General features: G+C 44.2%; 1 protein-coding gene across 1 annotated transcript in view; it reads left to right on the forward strand.

Annotated features, from left to right (window-relative positions):
* LOC143474809 (plexin domain-containing protein 2-like) overlaps positions 1-23,048 on the forward strand; it is a 118,136-nt gene that overhangs the window by 23,949 nt on the left and 71,139 nt on the right. Inside the window, exon 2 of the mRNA XM_076972423.1 lies at positions 8,384-8,583. Coding sequence (XP_076828538.1) covers positions 8,384-8,583 — 200 coding nt within the window. The remainder of the gene's footprint in view (positions 1-8,383; positions 8,584-23,048) is intronic.

The following is a 23,048-nucleotide window of genomic DNA, read 5'->3' on the forward strand; positions in this document are numbered from 1 at the left end:
AGGCTGTTCCTGGAAAGAAAGTGCCTCAAAGTATCAGATATTGAAGCGGGTCGATCCCACATGCATTTCGCAGCAGTGTTAGAACACAGTGCCGCGCACATGTGCAGACCATACACTTCTACAGTTGTATGATGTAATAAAAATTATAGATCAGAGCTTGAAAGCAAGTTCTCATCTCCTAAAGCTCTGGGTGCCCGACCAGTTTTAGTCCACCCCCCAACCCCAAACCCCACCCCCAAACCCCAAACCCCAAACCCCACCCCCCAACCCCAACCCCAAACCCACCCCTGGACAATCCACATTTTGTGCTTCATCACAGCTCCCAGCTCACAGGTGAGGTCCTGTGATTGCTTTGTTCAGGGGTGCTGGAACTAAGCAGAGTGGGAAACCCATTCTTAAAGAGGAAACCTATGTCCAGTGTGGGTGGGCAAGAGTCCAGGCTGGATGAGAAGGGTTCACACCGTGCTGGACGCGGCCCGCCCAGGCCGCGCAGAACCAGTGGTGACTGTGCGTGTATCCACGAGCATCTTGTTGTAGTCCGTGGTAAAACTGTGGGTGAGGGTGAAGGCTTTTCTTTTCTTTTTAATTTTCTCTTATTTCAAAGTCATGATGAAAATGAAGATCGTGTCAGAATGAGAATGAACATAAAGGGGGTGTGGTTTCCCTGCTCATCGACATTTCTGTTGTTTTTGCTGTTTATTCTTTATTTTCACTTTTAAAATTCTGGTGTTCTCAGATGATTCACGATGATTTGCATCTAATCTGCATTTGTTGTATTTTTGGAATATTGCAATACTCACAATGTGCAATTAGGCTACATGTAGGTTTTAAATCTGTGTGTGTGTGTGTGTGTGTGTGTGTGTGTGTGTGTGTGTGTGTGTGTGTGTGTGTGTGTGGAGGGGGAATTATGAGTGTGGATGTGCACATACATGTTTGAGGGTCTCGTATAGAGAAAGCTTTACCTGCATTGTAATTATGCAGCTGCTAGTCAGAGCTTTGAGTGTGCATACATGTGCGTGTATATGTGTGTGAGAGATAGTGAGAGAGACAGACAGAGAGAGAAAAAGAGAGAGAGAGACAGAGGTAGAGGTATGTTCAAATGAACAAAGAAATTCCCTTTGAAAGTGCCAAGTTCTGTTTATTGGAGGCTCTAATGAATAATCCGTGAGTCACAGGACCCTAATGCCCTTTGACCTCCACAACTCTCTGTCTCCAGTTCAGTTGTTGTTTTCAATGCTCATTCTTTCTTGGAACTGTGTGTCACTCTTAAGGGCCGCGTAGAATTGTGGAGTGTCTGAGTGCTCAGGGGGGAATGCTAAGAGCTGCATTGTGCCATACCAGCTATGAACATGCCAGGCTGGCTAGTGGCAGTAGCGTAGCTGATGGCAGTAGAGTAGTTGGTGGCAGTAGAGTAGCTGGTGGCAGTAGAGTAGCTAATGGCTGTAGAGTAGCTGGTGGCAGTAGCGTAGCTAATGGCTGTAGAGTAGTTGGTGGCAGTAGCGTAGCTGATGGCAGTAGAGTAGCTGGTGGCAGTAGCGTAGCTAATGGCAGTAGAGTAGCTGGTGGCAGTAGAGTAGCTGGTGGCAGTAGAGTAGCTGGTGGCAGTAGCGTAGCTAATGGCTGTAGAGTAGCTGGTGGCAGTAGCGTAGCTAATGGCTGTAGAGTAGTTGGTGGCAGTAGCGTAGCTAATGGCAGTAGAGTAGCTGGTGGCAGTAGAGTAGCTGGTGGCAGTAGCGTAGCTGATGGCAGTAGAGTAGCTGGTGGCAGTAGCGTAGCTGATGGCAGTAGAGTAGCTAATGGCTGTAGAGTAGCTGGTGGCAGTAGCGTAGCTGATGGCTGTAGAGTAGCTGGTGGCAGTAGCGTAGCTGATGGCAGTAGAGTAGCTGGTGGCAGTAGCGTAGCTAATGGCTGTAGAGTAGCTGGTGGCAGTAGCGTAGCTGATGGCTGTAGAGTAGCTGGTGGCAGTAGCGTAGCTGATGGCAGTAGAGTAGCTGGTGGCAGTAGCGTATCTAATGGCAGTAGAGTAGCTGGTGGCAGTAGCGTAGCTAATGGCTGTAGAGTAGCTGGTGGCAGTAGCGTAGCTGATGGCAGTAGAGTAGCTGGTGGCAGTAGCGTAGCTAATGGCAGTAGAGTAGCTGGTGGCAGTAGCGTAGCTAATGGCTGTAGAGTAGCTGGTGGCAGTAGCGTAGCTAATGGCAGTAGAGTAGTTGGTGGCAGTAGCGTAGCTAATGGCAGTAGAGTAGCTGGTGGCAGTAGCGTAGCTAATGGCAGTAGAGTAGCTGGTGGCAGTAGCGTAGCTAATGGCTGTAGAGTAGCTGGTGGCAGTAGCGTAGCTAATGGCTGTAGAGTAGCTGGTGGCAGTAGCGTAGCTAATGGCTGTAGAGTAGCTGGTGGCAGTAGCGTAGCTAATGGCAGTAGAGTAGTTGGTGGCAGTAGCGTAGCTAATGGCAGTAGAGTAGCTGGTGGCAGTAGCGTAGCTAATGGCAGTAGAGTAGCTGGTGGCAGTAGCGTAGCTAATGGCTGTAGAGTAGCTGGTGGCAGTAGCGTAGCTAATGGCTGTAGAGTAGCTGGTGGCAGTAGCGTAGCTAATGGCTGTAGAGTAGCTGGTGGCAGTAGCGTAGCTAATGGCTGTAGAGTAGCTGGTGGCAGTAGCGTAGCTGATGGCAGTAGAGTAGCTGGTGGCAGTAGCATAGCTAATGGCAGTAGAGTAGTTGGTGGCAGTAGCGTAGCTAATGGCTGTAGAGTAGCTGGTGGCAGTAGCGTAGCTAATGGCTGTAGAGTAGCTGGTGGCAGTAGCGTAGCTAATGGCTGTAGAGTAGCTGGTGGCAGTAGCGTAGCTAATGGCTGTAGAGTAGCTGGTGGCAGTAGCGTAGCTAATGGCTGTAGAGTAGCTGGTGGCAGTAGCGTAGCTAATGGCAGTAGAGTAGTTGGTGGCAGTAGCGTAGCTAATGGCAGTAGAGTAGCTGGTGGCAGTAGCGTAGCTAATGGCAGTAGAGTAGCTGGTGGCAGTAGCGTAGCTAATGGCTGTAGAGTAGCTGGTGGCAGTAGCGTAGCTAATGGCTGTAGAGTAGCTGGTGGCAGTAGCGTAGCTAATGGCTGTAGAGTAGCTGGTGGCAGTAGCGTAGCTGATGGCAGTAGAGTAGCTGGTGGCAGTAGCGTAGCTAATGGCAGTAGAGTAGTTGGTGGCAGTAGCGTAGCTAATGGCTGTAGAGTAGCTGGTGGCAGTAGCGTAGCTGATGGCTGTAGAGTAGCTGGTGGCAGTAGCGTAGCTAATGGCTGTAGAGTAGCTGGTGGCAGTAGCGTAGCTAATGGCTGTAGAGTAGCTGGTGGCAGTAGCGTAGCTGATGGCTGTAGAGTAGCTGGTGGCAGTAGCGTAGCTGATGGCAGTAGAGTAGCTGGTGGCAGTAGCGTAGCTAATGGCTGTAGAGTAGCTGGTGGCAGTAGCGTAGCTGATGGCTGTAGAGTAGCTGGTGGCAGTAGCGTAGCTGATGGCAGTAGAGTAGCTGGTGGCAGTAGCGTATCTAATGGCAGTAGAGTAGCTGGTGGCAGTAGCGTAGCTAATGGCTGTAGAGTAGCTGGTGGCAGTAGCGTAGCTGATGGCAGTAGAGTAGCTGGTGGCAGTAGCGTAGCTAATGACAGTAGAGTAGCTGGTGGCAGTAGCGTAGCTAATGGCTGTAGAGTAGCTGGTGGCAGTAGCGTAGCTAATGGCAGTAGAGTAGTTGGTGGCAGTAGCGTAGCTAATGGCAGTAGAGTAGCTGGTGGCAGTAGCGTAGCTAATGGCAGTAGAGTAGCTGGTGGCAGTAGCGTAGCTAATGGCTGTAGAGTAGCTGGTGGCAGTAGCGTAGCTAATGGCTGTAGAGTAGCTGGTGGCAGTAGCGTAGCTAATGGCTGTAGAGTAGCTGGTGGCAGTAGCGTAGCTAATGGCAGTAGAGTAGTTGGTGGCAGTAGCGTAGCTAATGGCTGTAGAGTAGCTGGTGGCAGTAGCGTAGCTGATGGCTGTAGAGTAGCTGGTGGCAGTAGCGTAGCTGATGGCAGTAGAGTAGCTGGTGGCAGTAGCGTATCTAATGGCAGTAGAGTAGCTGGTGGCAGTAGCGTAGCTAATGGCTGTAGAGTAGCTGGTGGCAGTAGCGTAGCTGATGGCAGTAGAGTAGCTGGTGGCAGTAGCGTAGCTAATGGCAGTAGAGTAGCTGGTGGCAGTAGCGTAGCTAATGGCTGTAGAGTAGCTGGTGGCAGTAGCGTAGCTAATGGCAGTAGAGTAGTTGGTGGCAGTAGCGTAGCTAATGGCAGTAGAGTAGCTGGTGGCAGTAGCGTAGCTAATGGCAGTAGAGTAGCTGGTGGCAGTAGCGTAGCTAATGGCTGTAGAGTAGCTGGTGGCAGTAGCGTAGCTAATGGCTGTAGAGTAGCTGGTGGCAGTAGCGTAGCTAATGGCTGTAGAGTAGCTGGTGGCAGTAGCGTAGCTAATGGCAGTAGAGTAGTTGGTGGCAGTAGCGTAGCTAATGGCTGTAGAGTAGCTGGTGGCAGTAGCGTAGCTGATGGCTGTAGAGTAGCTGGTGGCAGTAGCGTAGCTAATGGCAGTAGAGTAGTTGGTATCTAGGGTGTCCTTGCTGCCCCCTCTCACACTCTCCCCTCTCAACCTATCTGGTTGCATCTTAAGAGTTCTGTACTGAAGATTGAGGCTGGACTTACTGGCAGGCCACACCCCACCATCGCAGGGCTACACTGTGTACACCCCCCCCCCCCCCCCCCCCACCACATCCCACACCCCTTAGATTCAGATCTGTGACTCGGGAATAATGTATGGGAGGGTTTATCTCTCTCTCTCCCTCACTCCCTCACCTCTATATCTCTATCTCACCCATTTTTAACCTTTTCTTTTTTTGTTCACTTTCTCAAAAAAAAAAAAAACCAGGCTTTGACTTGCTGAGACAAGTGAGGTAGGCAGAGTTCATCTGTGGGTAACTGCACGTGCACACACACACACACGTGCACACACACACGTGCACACACACATGTGCACACAAACATGAGCAATACTTTTTAAGCTCTCTTCATCTGTGCCTTAGTGTCTGCTGTTCTAGTGCCATTGTGTACTTCTGTACAATATTAACTCCAAATATGAAGTGGACATCAGCACGTTCGAATGCTTAAGACGAGAGCTACGGACGGCCTGGGTCGCCCACTCTCTGGTCATTTGGTTTGATGGAACATGACAGAGATGTTTTCCCAGATGGTTAACAATAACTGGTGTTACTAGGGTCGATAGCGTGTAGTACTGGAGAGTTTAGCCATGAGAAAAGCAAGAAAGGAAAGAGCAGACTGGGCCCAGCAAAACAGAGAGATCCCACAATTGCTCTGTTACGGCATAACTGCGTGTTGAGTTGGTGCAACCTCCCATACGCCTTCACAAATGAGTTCTCTCACTGTCATATACCTGACAGCGCGGTAGAGGTGTGTTTAGTGGAATTAATAATGTCAGCGGGACAATACATATCGAATAGGTTTGCGAGGACCACTGAGGTGAAAAGTCTAAAACGCGTAACTGTTATTACCTTCTCGACGCTTTTCCTCATTTTGCGTTTATTGTTATTCATTCCGGGATCTCTGTTGAATCCCCGGAGTACGCCACATTGCACTCTCCGTTTTGATGCTGACCTGTAATTGTAATACCATTTTAAATGTACCGGGAATGTACTTATATAGTGTTAAAGTGTTTGCATATCATTCGTCGTTGCTTGGCTGACAGGATTTTTTAAAATAAGGCTTGGAGTAGTTAAAAGATTGCATACCATCCATTCTGAGAACAAGAGAATTAAAACAAAAGACAGGACAGGGCTTAGTTTTATATAAAAGGAGAGCAGAGGTTTTACGGAAGGAAAGAGAGAGAGATCCTGTTCTCACTGTTCTCCTCCTTTCACTGTATGTCATTTGAAGACAGTGATGGTTGCCAGGCTGCAGTTGGAGTCAGTGACACCAGCCCATGTTATTCCAATTTCACCATCAGCATTGCTTTTATATATAACAGGTTTTATAAAGAGCCTTTGGCAGAGAGAATTAGTCACATGCTTACTCATAAAAGAGCAACCTGAAGCCATAGGGCTGTGGGGTGTGCTCTATGAAACGAGGTGAAAGTGACTTCTTTCTTTCTTTCTTTCTTTCTTTCTTTCTATTTCTCTTTTTTTGTTGTGTGCTCAAATTTTCAGGCAGAGCAGGTAAAAATTAGCCGGTGCCATGAATATATGGTGCAGAAAAAAAATAAGAGTTTGCTTTTGAACAAGGACAGCAGCATTGTTTTGTTTAGAGCTGTTATTGCTCAAGTTGAAATATGAAAATGTCACATTGACCTTTCAGAGCCCCCTTATCTCAGTTTATTGTGTGCACATGTACTAATGTCAACATAATGTGTAACTGTTTATTTTCAAATACACGGTCTATGTCAACACTCTTGTGGAAGTGTTGTGATTATAGATGGTTCTGATAATCGATGCTTCTGATGGAAATGCAGTATGTGACGCATCTCTCAGATGATAAATGCAGATTTATTGCAGTTTTCCGCACTATACTAAATAATGAACATGCAGTGTGTTGAAGGGCAAATCCCCAGTGCTGGGGACACACGTGAGTCTTCCTGCTCCATGTGGACCATACGTCTGAAGACACGAGGCTGACGTCCTGAAATGTTACGATGGGCCTTTTTATGGTTTTGACCCTTGGACTGTCTGACTACACTTCTGTTAATAAACCCTTGTTATTGAAAGTCTGCAGGCGTCTGCATTATGCATCAACCATCACATAAATCTTAATCAGCAGAATAAGATTTGTGTTGGTGGCCAGAGACACCCCCTCCCCCCATCTCTCTTTCTATCTCTCCTTTTGGAATCTCTCTGCATCTTCATTAAAACTGCTGTACAACTAATTTCGAGAGATGAGAATGTGTGTGTGTGTGTGTGTGTGTGTGTGTGTGTGTGTGTGTGTGTGTGTGTGTGTGTGTGTGTGTGTGTGTGTGTGTAGAATATGTGACAGAACTTTCTAGCTTCTGTAGTCCAAATGTGTGTCAGTAGGGGGCAAGAGAGAGAGATAGAGAAGCAAAACACCACTTGTTTGAATCTTGGTCATGTGACCCATGTATGTTGTTTATGGAGTGGCTTCATTAGCATAACTATTGTGCCTGGAGAGGGAAAGATACTAAAAAAAGAGACTAAAAGAGATTCAGTGTGCGAGAACAGGGGGAGAGCAAATTAGTGAAAGCACGGCATGCGTGAGAAGTGGCACTGCATGCGTGAGAAGTGGCACTGCATGCGTGAGAAGTTGGCTCAGTGCAAGAACAACGAGAAATGAGAAGAACCAGAGTAGAGTGAGAATGTAAGACATGCTGAAGTGCTCTACACATGCAGTTGGAGCATTACTACTGTCATGACGTAACACTACTGTCATGATGTAACACTACTGTCATGGCGTAACACTACTGTCATGATGTAACACTACTGTCATGACGTAACACTACTGTCATGATGTAACACTACTGTCATGGCGTAACACTACTGTCATGACGTAACACTACTGTCATGACGTAACACTACGCATCATGATATGACAGTTGGATCGTGTTGGTAATTACTCAAAATCTGAAATGATGGAGCTTAAAAGCATGACTTTAGTAAACACCAGTAGATATCCTTAAACAGATATATGTTAACCTTACCAACAAAGAGCTGATACTATAACATGAACTCTGATCCATAGCAATGGGTCTGAATACACGGACAAAAATTCTTTATCAGTACAGTAGCATTGATAATAATTATGAGGAAAAGTCCCAATTCAGCAATATTAATTACAGTAGTGGCACAGCCCTGCTGAATAACAGACTTAGATGATGGTACCACATTTGAGTGAACATTTCATTTATTTTTGGTGTGACAAGGCAAGTTTACAAAGCTGTTTGTAATTTCTGCCCGTTTTACTGTCAGTAGTTTACTCTTAATTCTGGTATTGGCCAGAATCAGTTGTTAAAGTCGATATGCTAGCAATGCTTTCATATAAATCCATTACTTCGTAATACAAAATGTGTTGGTCAGCTAACGACAGCTTCCATTCTCAAAGATTTTAAAACATCAAAAAGCCTGAAGATGTTCTCTTAGTTTCTGGTCTAAAGTGGTCTCTCCCTAATACACACTACATTTCAGGTTTTTGTATGGCACAGTTAAAAGCCTGCACAAACCATCAGAACATAACTGAAGTGTGGAAAGTTAATCAGGAAAGGAAAATTCTGGAATTTCTTAATTAGATAAGGACAATGATCTGTTAGGGCTGTAAAAACCCATCAAACTTAAGGCTTACTTTCTAGTGTCTTATTTTCTGAATGAGTCTTGTTTGTTTTTCTCAGGGGTTTCCTACTCAGTGCTTCAGGGAGCGCTGCAAGATGATGACATCACAGTGGAGCTGGTGAGAAGGAGGCGGTGGCTTCTGTCTGAACCTCACCCCATGACCAGTAACAAGGCAAGTCAGGAGAGTTCAGAAGCAGAGTCACAAGACCTAACTGGAGCACTGCCTGATGGAGAAGCAGACAACAGCTCTCAGATAGAGGTAACCATTCACCCATCACCCATTCACCCATTCACCCATCACCCATTCACCCATCACCCATCACCCATTCACCCATCACCCATTCACACATCACCCATTCACCCATCACCCATTCACCCATTCACCCATCACCCATTCACCCATCACCCATTCACCCATTCACACATCACCCATTCACCCATCACCCATTCACCCATTCACCCATCACCCATTCACCCATTCACCCATCACCCATTCACCATTCACCCATTCACCCATTCACCCATTCACCCATCACCCATTCACACATCACCCATTCACCCATCACCCATTCACCCATCACCCATTCACCCATTCACCCATCACCCATTCACCATTCACCATTCACCCATCACCCATTCACCCATTCACCCATCACCTCCCATGTGCCAGACCCCTTTCTTTACCAAAGCACAAAACAGTGCTCTTTGAATATGGCACATATTACCTCGATGCATTTATTTATAAAACCGCAGCACATGATAAGAACTTAGATGGACTAAAATAAGGATTATATTAATCTCTAAGACATTTCCAGGTCTAGAGGGCCACAGAAACGCACAGTTTGCTTCTGCTGCCTTGCTGATTCAGCCAGTCAGGGGTGGGGGTGGTGGTGGGGTGGGGTGGGGAGGTGGTGAGGTGGTGGTGGGTGGTAGTGGGGTGGGGTGGTGGTAGGTGGTAGTGGGGTGGGGTGGGGTGGTGGTGGGTGGTGTTGTACCCAAGAGTGTTTTACCTGGTGCAGCAGCAGGAGAGAGTGGATGGTCAGAGACGCCGTATAAAAGCCAGAAATGAGAGAGGGATGGAGAGAGCATCAGGGATTACACATATTTAATGAGTTTAGGATTATCAAAGTGGATGAGAAGATTCAAGTGGAGGTAGAGAAGAATCCATCAGCCTTCATCTCAGAATAAAGACAGAACCGTAGATTTATGATTTTTTTCTTGATCTTCATGCCTATGGCCAGATGTCTGCAGTCAGAACAAAGCATTCTGGCTTAGCAGAGGGTAAACTGAGTCTCAGTGTCTCTCAGTGTGCGTGTGTACGTACGTACGTGTGTGTGTGTGTGTGTGTGTGTGTGTGTGTGTGTGTGTGTGTGTGTGTGTGTGTGTGTGTGTGTGTGTGTGTGTGTGCAAGTAAGTACGTGCACACACATAGACAGAGAGTTTTCAGTTTTGCCTCAGCAGATGATATCTCGAGCAGACTTGCATCAACCTGTACATGTCTTCTGTGTGTGTGTGTGTGTGTGTGTGTGTGTGTGTGTGTGTGTGTGTGTGTGTGTGTGCGCGCGCGCGTGTACTGTAGACGGAATGTCAAGGTGAAAAGAGTCTTGGGTCTTTGGCCTTGTTGTTTGTAATAAGGACCTTAGGGAGTCTTCTGATCTTCCTGGCCTCTCTGGCCCTCCATACAAACAAGTGCACTCACATGCATACACACACTCACTCACTCACTCACACACACACACACACACAATCACACAAAAATAGTCAAGCTCTCATTTGGCCACACATTTGTACAACCGTAGCTGATTGTATGATGTGTCTGTGCTTGTTTTGTGTTGTAGTTAGGGCCCACTGTGTTGTAGTTAGGGCCATACACAACAGCCCACAAAACATTCGCATCTGTGCGAAAGATACAGGAGCCTCTGTGACTCCATCACACTGGCTGAGGAGCCAAGTGCATGTGACTTATTACACAACAAGAATCCAGTATTGCAGCTTTGTTTGCGTTCTTCAGCAAAGAGAACAATCCCATTTATTATTACAGTTTCAGCATTTGATAACCAGAGTATTTGATAACAGATAACCAGAGAAACTTAACACACACTTAACAGTAGATAGCATATGTAGTACCTGGTACTCAAACCCAGGACCTTGGTGGTGTTAGCACCTTGTTCTGTTTGCACTGCAGATAAGATACAGGAGTACTAGACATTCAGCCTTTCATACAAGTTGATCCCTTAATCTGGTGCTACCCTAGGTGCATTCAATGTTTTATCCTCTCCCAGTTCTTCCTCCTGCACACACACACACACACGCACACACACACACACACACACACACACACACACACACACACACACACACACAGACAGACACACAAAATCGCAATAGCATGGACTGTATCAGTCATATATGGTCCCAAGCTGCCTCTGGCACAGGAGGACAGCACACTTCTGAAAGTCGTTTGAAGTGTCTGTCCTGTTTTTTTTCTGCAAAAGTAGGTCTTGAGAATGTGGACAGCTGTTCTAGGGTGGTCTGCTGCTACAGTGCTGCTCTGTAGTGTGAGGACTGCTTGATCAAGCTTAGGCATGTTTTGTTTTCATCTTCCTCCTCCCATTCCTTTGGTTTTATTGCGTTCCACTCTTGCCCTGGTTAGACAGACAGCTTGGCGCTGACACGCTTTTAATCTCAGACAGACCTTGCTGAAACACACACATCCCCTCACACTCTGAAAATGGGCCCCTGTTGTTGCTATTGAGCCCTCCTGCTGGTCAGTGAGCCCCAGATTACATAACAAACTTCTAAATCCCTCCAGATCTCTTCTGACCAGACTACTTTGAGTCTGCCTTCTGTCTTATAGGGAGAAAAGCAAACAGTAAGTGAGATGTAACAGATTAAAAGAGATACACAGACTGCTGGGCCCAGAATTCTGTCTTCCTCCTCTTCATCATCTTTCTCATCCTCAACCTCCTCTGTCTCCTGTTTTCCCCTTCCATTCTATTTTTCAGAAAAGCTGTTTTGAGTTGTGTGGGCTTGTATTTTTGGATATTAGGCTCCCATGTTGTCTGCTGAGAGCTGCCTGAAGCAGAGAAAATGGATGTAGCTGCTCACCTTGCACTTAGATGGCCATCATGCACGTGCTCTGTAATGGCCAACCAGTAAGAGGCAATACATTTGATCTGGCAATACATTTGATCTGGGCCAGCCCAGCCAACAGTCACATATCCCGCCTTCATGTTCTGCAGAAAATTTTTCAGAACTTTCTCTGTGTCAAGTTCTGGCATAATGTCTTCATTAGTCAAGCCTTAATCCTGAATGATCTCCACATCATAATCTGTGTAATATGTCTTGGATGTAATACGAGACAGAAGGATCCAGGCTACTCCATGGTACCTGCTGGCATCAGTGCCTACCAGGAAAAGGAACAACAGACCAAGAATGTCTTAGGCAATAGCAGTGACAATTAAACGACGAAGTGCAAATGCTTAACAGTCCGTCGGCATGCTCAACCGCTTGCTCAAGAACCACGTATCTTCAAAAGGCAACGTGACTAGAATCATCTGTGGATTTTGCCCTAAAAGACGAGGTTTTTCTGGGTGGAAAATAAAAGCACCACCGTGGACAGGAGCCAGAGAGTTGTGAATTAAGCGGGTAGTTGACATAGTTCTGCTTCCACGGCTTTACTCACACATTCATCAGCACTTACTGGCCCATGTGCCTTCAATTACATGCGCTCGGCGCACGCAACCTCGGAGCCTCGCAACCACGGAGCCTCGCAACCACGGAGCCTCGCAACCTCGGAGCCTCGCAACCACGGAGCCTCGCAACCTCGGAGCCTCGCAACCACGGAGCCTCGCAACCTCGGAGCCTCGGAGCCTCGCAACCACGGAGCCTCGCAACCACGAAGCCTCGCAACCTCTGAGCCTCGCAACCACGGAGCCTCGCAACCTCGGAGCCTCGCAACCACTGAGCCTCGCAACCACGGAGCCTCGCAACAACGAAGCCTCGCAACCACGGAGCCTCGCAACCTCGGAGCCTCGCAACCACGGAGCCTCGCTACCACGGAGCCTCGCAACCTCGAAGCCTCGCAACCATGGACCCTCGCAACCTCGGAGCCTCGCAACCTCTGAGCCTCGCAACCTCGGAGCCTCGTTACCACGGAGCCTTGCAACCACGGAGCCTCGCAACCTCGGATCCTCGCAACAACGGAGCCTCGCTACCACGGAGCCTCGCAACCTCGAAGCCTCGCAACCTCTGAGCCTCGCAACCATGGACCCTCGCAACCTCTGAGCCTCGCAACCACGGAGCCTCGCAACCACGGAGCCTCGCTACCACGGAGCCTCGCTACCACGGAGCCTCGCAACCACGGAGCCTCGCAACCACGGAGCTTCGCAACCACGGAGCCTCGCAACCACGGAGCCTCGCAACCTCGGAGCCTCGCAACCATGGAGCCTCGCAACCACGGAGCCTCGCAACCACGGAGCCTCGCAACCACCGAGCCTCGCAACCACGGAGCTTCGCAACCACGGAGCCTCGCAACCACGGAGCCTCGCAACCTCGGAGCCTCGCAACCATGGAGCCTCGCAACCACGGAGCCTCGCAACCACGGAGCCTCGCAACCACGGAGCCTCGCAACCACGGAGCCTCGCAACCATGGAGCCTCGCAACCTCGGAGCCTCGCAACCTCGGAGCCTCGCAACCTGGCTTCACATTAGATGCATGTGAGACACATACATGCATGTTCATTTTTCGAGCCTCTCATCTGTTCGAGCTGCCGGTCGATCCACTCATTAAAACCAGATCATGCAGAAAGCAGCTCCCCTTCTCATTGCTTTCATTCATGTTATCACTGCCTCAGCTTCCGCATTAAGAGCGAGGGTGTGGAATGATGGCATCATGCTTTTGATCTGCCACAGTAAGCCATAGATGAGCCGTAGCAATAATCTGTTTCCATGTCCAGTTTTGAGGTCGTTGGCCTGAGAGTGACCATAGAATGAGTGACCGTCAGAGGATGACCTTCTGTCAAACCCTGTTAATTCAGAGTTATTCTTCACTCACCTATGGGATTTTTCCACAAAAAACTTTGTACATCAACCAAGAATGGCCCATTACCTTCAGCTGTGCGAATGAGCATCTTAGAGTTGTGAGACAAAGCCAAGTCTCCTTATCATGACCACCTGCATAATTGGCCTCGAAAATGTGATCCCATCTTTGGCCTGCAGACCAAACCTCTCATAATCCTAAACCTGTCATAATCCAGGGGTTTTAATGAACTTGTTAATGTTCACAATCACAAGCATTCTGAAAAACAACCAGAAAAACTATGAATAACTGGGATGCACTCCTAACATGATTTACATCCTGGATTTCTTCAGTATTTGTTTTTTGTTCGTCATTATCTTGTAGTCAACACATTTTTAAAGTGCCATATTGCTGAGCAAAGGGTCATGTGAGCTCTTATATTAGAAGTTAGTTAGACCTGTTTGGGTGGAAGACAGTTTAGACCATTCCTCTGTGCAGTGGTGTTTTAATTCATTCACATTTGGGCTGTATGATGTTACTTTAATGTCCTGACTCAAGCTTCTGCTCAAACTCCCACCACCATGCTTCACAGCTGGCAGCATGTCTTGGCTTTCATATTTTCTTATTTGATATGCATTCTTTGTGTTCTTGTTCATATTCATATTAATATTGGTTTTATCACTGGAATTTATTTCAAATTACAAATTACCCTGCTGAGCAGTTCCCTCAGCAGATCAGCGGATCCATAACTGCAGATTGATCCATCTCGTGTCCCTGAGACAGATGCATTACACTGAGCTACACTGAAAATTGGCATCTCCCTCAATGTCAACCCAAGGTTCAATAAAGAATATGAAGTAAAGTACTTTTGTCTGATCTGGGCAAGTCTGTCAAAATTGCGTTATGATCTGTTTTGATCGTATTTCACTTAAAGGTGCAATGCAACAGCATTATGTTTTAAAGTGCAGGAAACACAAATTGTGGTTTCATTTAGATGGAAGTGCAGGTTAAACATGACCTGATTGGAACAACACCCCAATAGTCCCAATTTTCACCAGTTTTCACTAGACTCTTCTTCACCGTACTCTTCTTCACCGTACTCTTCTTCACCGTACTCTTCTTCACCGTGTCCTCAGCCTCGTCCACGCAGACCCTGTGACTGAGCTAGCTCTGCTCATCAGAAACAGACAGCAGATATAAAACACCCAAGCAGAGTGGAAGATAAAACAAAACCATTCAGCTAGCCATCTAATGCAAAATTGATATGACTGCCACAGTCAATCTCTCATATTCAAATGGGAATGGTGAATCTAGGTCTGTTTGCTACTGTGTGGAGTTCAAATTATTATTAGGGTTCACACACGTAGTGTGGGAAACCTATTGTAATTGCTCGAATTTTTTTTCTTATTAGGGTTCACACACACAGTGTGGGAAACCTATTGTTATTGTCGGGTTTTTTCTTTCTTTCTTTCTTTCTTTCTTATTATTATTTTTCTACTGATAAAACGCATACTGCAGCCTAGACCGTAAGGCCCAGGGAGACCAAACTTGGCAGAATAGTGTAGTCTCTTTGCGAGACCGTGCTAAAGCACAGAGACCCACATTGGCCTGATGGTGGCGCTATAGCGCACCATTTTGCGTTTTGGTCCATATCTCCCAAACCGTAGGGCCTAGAAACAAAATTCCACTTCTGATGAATTCCTTGGCTCAAGCCAAACAAAAAAGCCTCAAGAACCATTAAGCTCCGCCTACTTAGATTTTTTGCTAATTTGCATAATATGCAAAACCTACTTTTTTATACTAGTCCCTGGTTTTTCATCGGATCACCACAACCTTGGTGTCAAAATATTCAGGAGAATCTCATTATCAAAGTTGCTTAAAAACATTTTGAGATTTGCATACAGTCTGGTTGTCACATGTCAATCAATAGCTCCAAGGCGTGGCCAAATTTACTTAAACAGCCATATCTCAGCAACGCTTTGACCGATCTTCATAAAATTTTAACAGTTGTTAGGGCACATGACTCCGAGGTCATAGGTCAAAGCTGGCCACGATTGTCCAATAGGGGGCGCTATAACATGGGAAAAACTGTATCTCAGAAACCATTAGTCACATCAAGCCAAAACTTTACACGCATCATCAGGGGCCCAAGTGATATCAAGACACACAATGATGACATCATCACTCAAAAAACATGGCCGCCATGAGCCAATTAATTTTTATTTGAATTAATTGGCCATTTGACAGACTTACCATTGGCCAAACAACATGAAACCTCACCACTGTGCATATCTCAGGACTATGTGTCATGCTGTGCAGTTTTAAAACATTTGGCCACTAGGTGGCGCTATTTGTGAAAATCATGCATAACTCCTCCAAATTTTCACTTAGGAACAAGCAACTTGTTTCTTTTTATTCCTTGCAGTAAACCTGACAACTTTGCAATTACAAGTCCTATTAAAAAATGCATACTTTTGTCACATTCATCAATTGTTTGAAAATAGCTATTTACAAACTAGTCATAGGAATCTGATCCAATTATGGCAAAATTGCTATGAGCATAATCAGTAGACTCTGTAGGTAAAAAGTGATTAATAAAATGTTGGATTTTTATTTTTCTGATTGGTCCATTTTCCCATTATATCATTGTGGCCATGCCATATATGACCTATATTGCTATAACTCATAAACCATGTATGCAATCAACTCCCAATTTGAAAGGCTTTTATATCCTGAAGTCCTTTTGAGGTCTTTCAAGTTTGGTTCAAATTGGCCTGTCGGGGGCGCTACAGTACCCAAAAACCTAAGAAAACATAAAAACTCATGCTGCAATCTTGTTATGCAGAATACAGACAAGTAATTGGTCTTGTATGATCCAGATCAATAAGTTCTATAACATTGCAATTGCATCTTATAACAAAAAGTGCACTGCCTGACCAGAAATGAACCTTTTAATTCACCAAAATGTCATTGCATTACTGATATTAATGAGATATCAGTATGATGGTACTTGGGCTCCATCTAGTGGCCAAACACCGAAACTGACTGAAAACTATTGCTCACATGAAACACCACACAAACACACACAAAGCTGATCTCAGCATGTGATTTAGTTCTGTGATCTGAATCATTTTGCCAATACACATTATTTTGATCCTTTTCGGCCTTTAGTGCCTCAACTGAATCTTTTTTTTTACATAAAGTACACAGCCTGACCAGAAACGAACCTTTTAATTCACCAAAATATCCTATTTCATTACTGACATTAATGAGATATCAGTATGGTAGTACTTGGCCTCCATCTAGTGGCCATATTCTGACTGAAAACTATTGCTCACATGAAATACCACACAAACACAAACAAAGCTGATCTCAGCATGTGATTTAGTTCTGTGATCTGAATTATTTTGCCAATAAACATTATTTTGATCCTTTTAGCCCTTTAGTGCCCCAATTGAACCTTTTTTTGCACATTGATTTATTTGTGCATTTTTTCCACTCAAACAGCTTCTTTTTCACATTTAGGGTCTAAAGGACCTTTTGGGCCTCTGCCTATTGAGGCCAAGAAGCCTATTCGTGTGTGAACCCGCCAATTGCCGCTTGCGGCTATATTTAGGGTTCACACACGTAGTGTGGGAAACCTATTGTAATTGCTGAGATTTTTCTTATTAGGGTTCACACACACAGTGTGGGAAACCTATTGTTATTGTCGGGTTTTTTCTTTCTTTCTTTCTTTCTTTCTTATTATTATTTTTCTACTGATAAAACGCATACTGCAGCCTAGACCGTAAGGCCCAGGGAGACCAAACTTGGCAGGATGGTGTAGTCTCTTTGCGAGACCGTGCTAAAGCACAGAGACCCACATTGGCCTGATGGTGGCGCTATAGCGCACCATTTTGCGTTTTGGTCCATATCTCCCAAACCGTAGGGCCTAGAAACAAAATTCCACTTCTGATGGATTCCTTGGCTCAAGCCAAACAAAAAAGCCTCAAGAACCATTAAGCTCCGCCTACTTAGATTTTTTGCTAATTTGCATAATATGCAAAACCTACTTTTTTATACTAGTCCCTGGTTTTTTATCGGATCACCACAACGTTGGTGTCAAAATATTCAGGAGAATCTCATTATCAAAGTTGCTTAAAAACATTTTGAGATTTGCATATAGTCTGGCTGTCACATGTCAATCAATAGCTCCGAGGCGTGGCCAAATTTACTTAAACAGCCATATCTCAGCAACGCTTTGACCGATCTTCATAAAATTTTAACAGTTGTTAGGGCACATGACTCCGAGGTCACAGGTCAAAGCTGGCCACGATTGTCCAATAGGGGGCGCTATAACATGGGAAAAACTGTTTCTCAGAAACCATTAGTCACATCAAGCCAAAACTTTACAGGCATCATCAGGGGCCCAAGTGATATCAAGACACACAATGATGACATCATCACTCAAAAAACATGGCCGCCATGAGCCAATAATTTTTTTTTTGAATTAATTGGCCATTTGACAGACTTACCATTGGCCAAACAACATGAAACCTCACCAGTGTGCATATCTCAGGACTATGTGTCTTGCTGTGCAGTTTTGAAACATTTGGCCACTAGGTGGCGCTATTTGTGAAAATCATGCATAACTCCTCCAAATTTTCACTTAGGAACATGCAACTTGTTTATTTTTATTCCTTGCAGTAGACCTGACAACTTTGCAATTACAAGTCCTATTAAAAAATGCATACTTTTGTCACATTCATCAATTGTTTGAAAATAGCTATTTACAAACTAGTCATAGGAATTTGATCCAATTATGGAAAAATTGCTATAAGCATAATCAGTAGACTCTGTAGGTAAAAAGTGATTAAAAGAATTTTGGATTTTTATTTTTCTGATTGGTCCATTTACCCATTATATCATTGTGGCCATGCCATTTATGACCTATATTGCTATAACTCATAAACCATGTATGCAATCAACTCCCAATTTGAATGGCTTTTATATCCTGAAGTCCTTGTGAGGTATGCCAAGTTTGGTTCAAATTGGCCTGTCGGGGGCGCTACAGTACCCAAAAACCTAAGAAAACATAAAAACTCATGCTGCAATCTTGTTATGCAGAATACAGACAATTAATTGGTCTTGTATGATCCAGATCAATAAGTTCTATAACATTGCAATTACATCTTATAACAAAAAGTGCACTGCCTGACCGGAAATGAACCTTTTAATTCACCAAAATGTCATTGCATTACTGAGATTAATGAGATATCAGTATGGTAGTACTTGGGCTCCATCTAGTGGCCAAACACCGAAACTGACTGAAAACTATTGCTCACATGAAATACCACACAAACACACACAAAGCTGATCTCAGCATGTGATTTAGTTCTGTGATCTGACTCAATTTCCCAATACACATTATTTTGATCCTTTTGGGCCTTTAGTGCCCCAATTGAACCTTTTTTTGCACATTAATTTATTTGTGCATTTTTTTCCACTCAAACAGCTTCTTTTCACATTTAGGGTCTAAAGGACCTTTTGGGCCTCTGCCTATTGAGGCCAAGAGGCCTATTCGTGTGTGAACCCGCCAATTGCCGCTTGCGGCTATATTTAGGGTTCACACACGTAGTGTGGGAAACCTATTGTAATTGTCGGGTTTTTTCTTTCTTATTATTATTATTATTATTATTTTTCTCCGCATAAAACGCATACTGCAGCCTAGACCGTAAGGCCCAGAGACACCAAACTTGGCAGAATGGTGTAGTCTCTTTGCGAGACCGTGCTAAAGCACAGAGACCCACATTGGCCTGATGGTGGCGCTATAGCGCACCATTTTGCGTTTTGGTCCATATCTCCCAAACCGTAGGGCCTAGAAACAAAATTCCACTTCTGATGGATTCCTTGGCTCAAGCCAAACAAAAAAGCCTCAAGAACCATTAAGCTCCGCCTACTTAGATTTTTTGCTAATTTGCATAATATGCAAAACCTACTTTTTTATACTAGTCCCTGGTTTTTTATCGGATCACCACAACCTTGGTGTCAAAATATTCAGGAGAATCTCATTATCAAAGTTGCTTAAAAACATTTTGAGATTTGCATATAGTCTGGCTGTCACATGTCAATCAATAGCTCCGAGGCGTGGCCAAATTTACTTAAACAGCCATATCTCAGCAACGCTTTGACCGATCTTCATAAAATTTTAACCGTTGTTAGGGCACATGACTACGAGGTCATACGTCAAAGCTGGCCACGATTGTCCAATAGGGGGCGCTATAACATGGGAAAAACTGTATCTCAGAAACCATTAGTCACATCAAGCCAAAACTTTACAGGCATCATCAGGGGCCCAAGTGATATCAAGACACGCAATGATGACATCATCACTCAAAAAACATGGCCGCCATGAGCCAATTAATTTTTATTTGAATTAATTGGCCATTTGACAGACTTACCATTGGCCAAACAACATGAAACCTCACCACTGTGCATATCCCAGGACTATGTGTCATGCTGTGCAGTTTTAAAACATTTGGCCACTAGGTGGCGCTATTTGTGAAAATCATGCATAACTCCTCCAAATTTTCACTTAGGAACATGCAACTTGTTTCTTTTTATTCCTTGCAGTAGACCTGACAACTTTGCAATTACAAGTCCTATTAAAAAATGCATACTTTTGTCACATTCATCTATTGTTTGAAAATAGCTATTTACAAACTAGTCATAGGAATTTGATCCAATTATGGAAAAATTGCTATGAGCATAATCAGTAGACTCTGTAGGTAAAAACTGATTAAAAAAATGTTGGATTTTTATTTATCTGATTGGTCCATTTTCCCATTATATCATTGTGGCCATGCCATATATGACCTATATTGCTATAACTCATAAACCATGTATGCAATCAACTCCCAATTTGAAAGGCTTTTATATCCTGAAGTCCTTGTGAGGTATGCCAAGTTTGGTTCAAATTGGCCTGTCGGGGGCGCTACAGTACCCAAAAACCTAAGAAAACATAAAAACTCATGCTGCAATCTTGTTATGCAGAATACAGACAAGTAATTGGTCTTGTATGATCCAGATCAATAAGTTCTATAACATTGCAATTGCATCTTATAACAAAAAGTGCACTGCCTGACCAGAAATGAACCTTTTAATTCACCAAAATGTCTTATTGCATTACTGAGATTAATGAGATATCAGTATGGTGGTACTTGGGCTCCATCTAGTGGCCAAACATCAGAACGGACTGAAAACTATTGCTCACGTGAAACACCACACAAACACACACACAAAGCTGATCTCAGCATGTGATTTAGTTCTGTGATTTGAATCATTTTGCCAATACACATTATTTTGATCCTTTTGGGCCTTTAGTGCCCCAATTGAAAATTTTTTTGCACATTGATTTATTTGTGCATTTTTTCCACTCAAACAGCTTCTTTTGGGTCTAAAGGACCTATTGGGTCTATTGCCTATTGAAGCCAAGTGGCCTATTCGTGTGTGAACCCGCCAATTGCCGCTTGTTATTAGGGTTCACACACACAGTGTGGGAAACCTATTGTAATTGCTGAAGTTTTTCTTATTATTATTTTTCCCCCTGTAAAACGCATACTGCAGCCTAGACAGTAAGGCCCAGAAAGACCAAACTTGGCAACAAGGTGCAGCAGGTGTGCAATGAGAGAAATAGAGACAGGGACCCACATTGGCCTGATGGTGGCGCTATAGCGCAGCATTTTGCGTTTTGGTCCATATCTCCCACAACGTAGGGCCTAGAAACAAAATTCCACTTCTGTTGGATTCCTTGGGTCAAGGCAAATAAAAAATAAATTTGAACTATTAAGCTCCGCCTACTTAGATTTTTTGCTAATTTGCATAATATGCAAAACCTACTTTTTTGTACTAGTCCCTGGTTTTTCATCGGATCACCACAACCTTGGTGTCAAAATATTCAGGAGAATCTCATTATCAAAGTTGCTTAAAAACATTTTGAGATTTGCATACAGTCTGGTTGTCACATGTCAATCAATAGCTCCAAGGCGTGGCCAAATTTACTTAAACAGCCATATCTCAGCAACACTTTGATGGATCTTCATAAAATTTTAACAGTTGTTAGGGCACATGACTCCGAGGTTATAGGTCAAAGCTGGCCACGATTGTCCACTAGGGGGCGCTATAACATGGGAAAAACTGTATCTCAGAAACCGTTAGTCACATCAAGCCAAAACTTTACAGGCATCATCAGGGGCCCAAGTGATATCAAGACACACAATGATGACATCATCACTCAAAAAACATGGCCGCCATGAGCCAATTAATTTTTATTTGAATTAATTGGCCATTTGACAGACTTACCATTGGCCAAACAACATGAAACCTTACCACTGTGCATATCTCAGGACTATGTGTCATGCTGTGCAGTTTTAAAACATTTGGCCACAAGGTGGCGCTATTTGTGAAAATCATGCATAACTCCTCCAAATTTTCACTTAGGAACATGCAACTTGTTTCTTTTTATTCCTTGCAGTAGACCTGACAACTTTGCAATTACAAGTCCTATTAAAAAATGCATACTTTTGTCACATTCATCTATTGTTTGAAAATAGCTATTTACAAACTAGTCATAGGAATTTGATCCAATTATGGAAAAATTGCTATGAGCATAATCAGTAGACTCTGTAGGTAAAAACTGATTAAAAAAATAATGGATTTCTATTTATCTGATTGGTCCATTTTCCCATTATATCATTGTGGCCATGCCATATATGACCTATATTGCTATAACTCATAAACCATGTATGCAATCAACTCCCAATTTGAAAGGCTTTTATATCCTGAAGTCCTTGTGAGGTATGCCAAGTTTGGTTCAAATTGGCCTGTCGGGGGCGCTACAGTACCCAAAAACCTAAGAAAACATAAAAACTCATGCTGCAATCTTGTTATGCAGAATACAGACAAGTAATTGGTCTTGTATGATCCAGATCAATAAGTTCTATAACATTGCAATTGCATCTTATAACAAAAAGTGCACTGCCTGACCAGAAATGAACCTTTTAATTCACCAAAATGTCATTGCATTACTGATAAAAATGAGATATCAGTATGATAGTACTTGGGCTCCATCTAGTGGCCAAACACCGAAACTGACTGAAAACTATTGCTCACATGAAACACCACACAAACACACACAAAGCTGATCTCAGCATGTGATTTAGTTCTGTGATCTGAATCATTTTGCCAATACACATTATTTTGATCCTTTTCGGCCTTTAGTGCCCCAATTGAACATTTTTTTGCACATTGATTTATTTGTGCATTTTTTCCACTCAAACAGCTTCTTTTGGGTCTAAAGGACCTATTGGGTCTATTGCCTATTGAAGCCAAGTGGCCTATTCGTGTGTGAACCCGCCAATTGCCGCTTGCGGCTATATTTATTATTATTTTTCCCCCTGTAAAACGCATACTGCAGCCTAGACCGTAAGGCCCAGAAAGACCAAACTTGCCAGCAAGGTGCAGCAGGTGTGCAATGAGAGAAATAGAGACAGGGAGCCACATTGGCCTGATGGTGGCGCTATAGCGCACCATTTTGCGTTTTGGTCCATATCTCCCAAACCGTAGGGCCTAGAAACAAAATTCCACTTCTGATGGATTCCTTGGCTCAAGACAAACAAAAAAGCCTCAAGAACCATTAAGCTCCGCCTACTTAGATTTTTTGCTAAT

The sequence above is a fragment of the Brachyhypopomus gauderio genome, chromosome 14 (genome assembly GCF_052324685.1).
Source record: "Brachyhypopomus gauderio isolate BG-103 chromosome 14, BGAUD_0.2, whole genome shotgun sequence".
Classification (NCBI taxonomy): domain Eukaryota; kingdom Metazoa; phylum Chordata; class Actinopteri; order Gymnotiformes; family Hypopomidae; genus Brachyhypopomus; species Brachyhypopomus gauderio.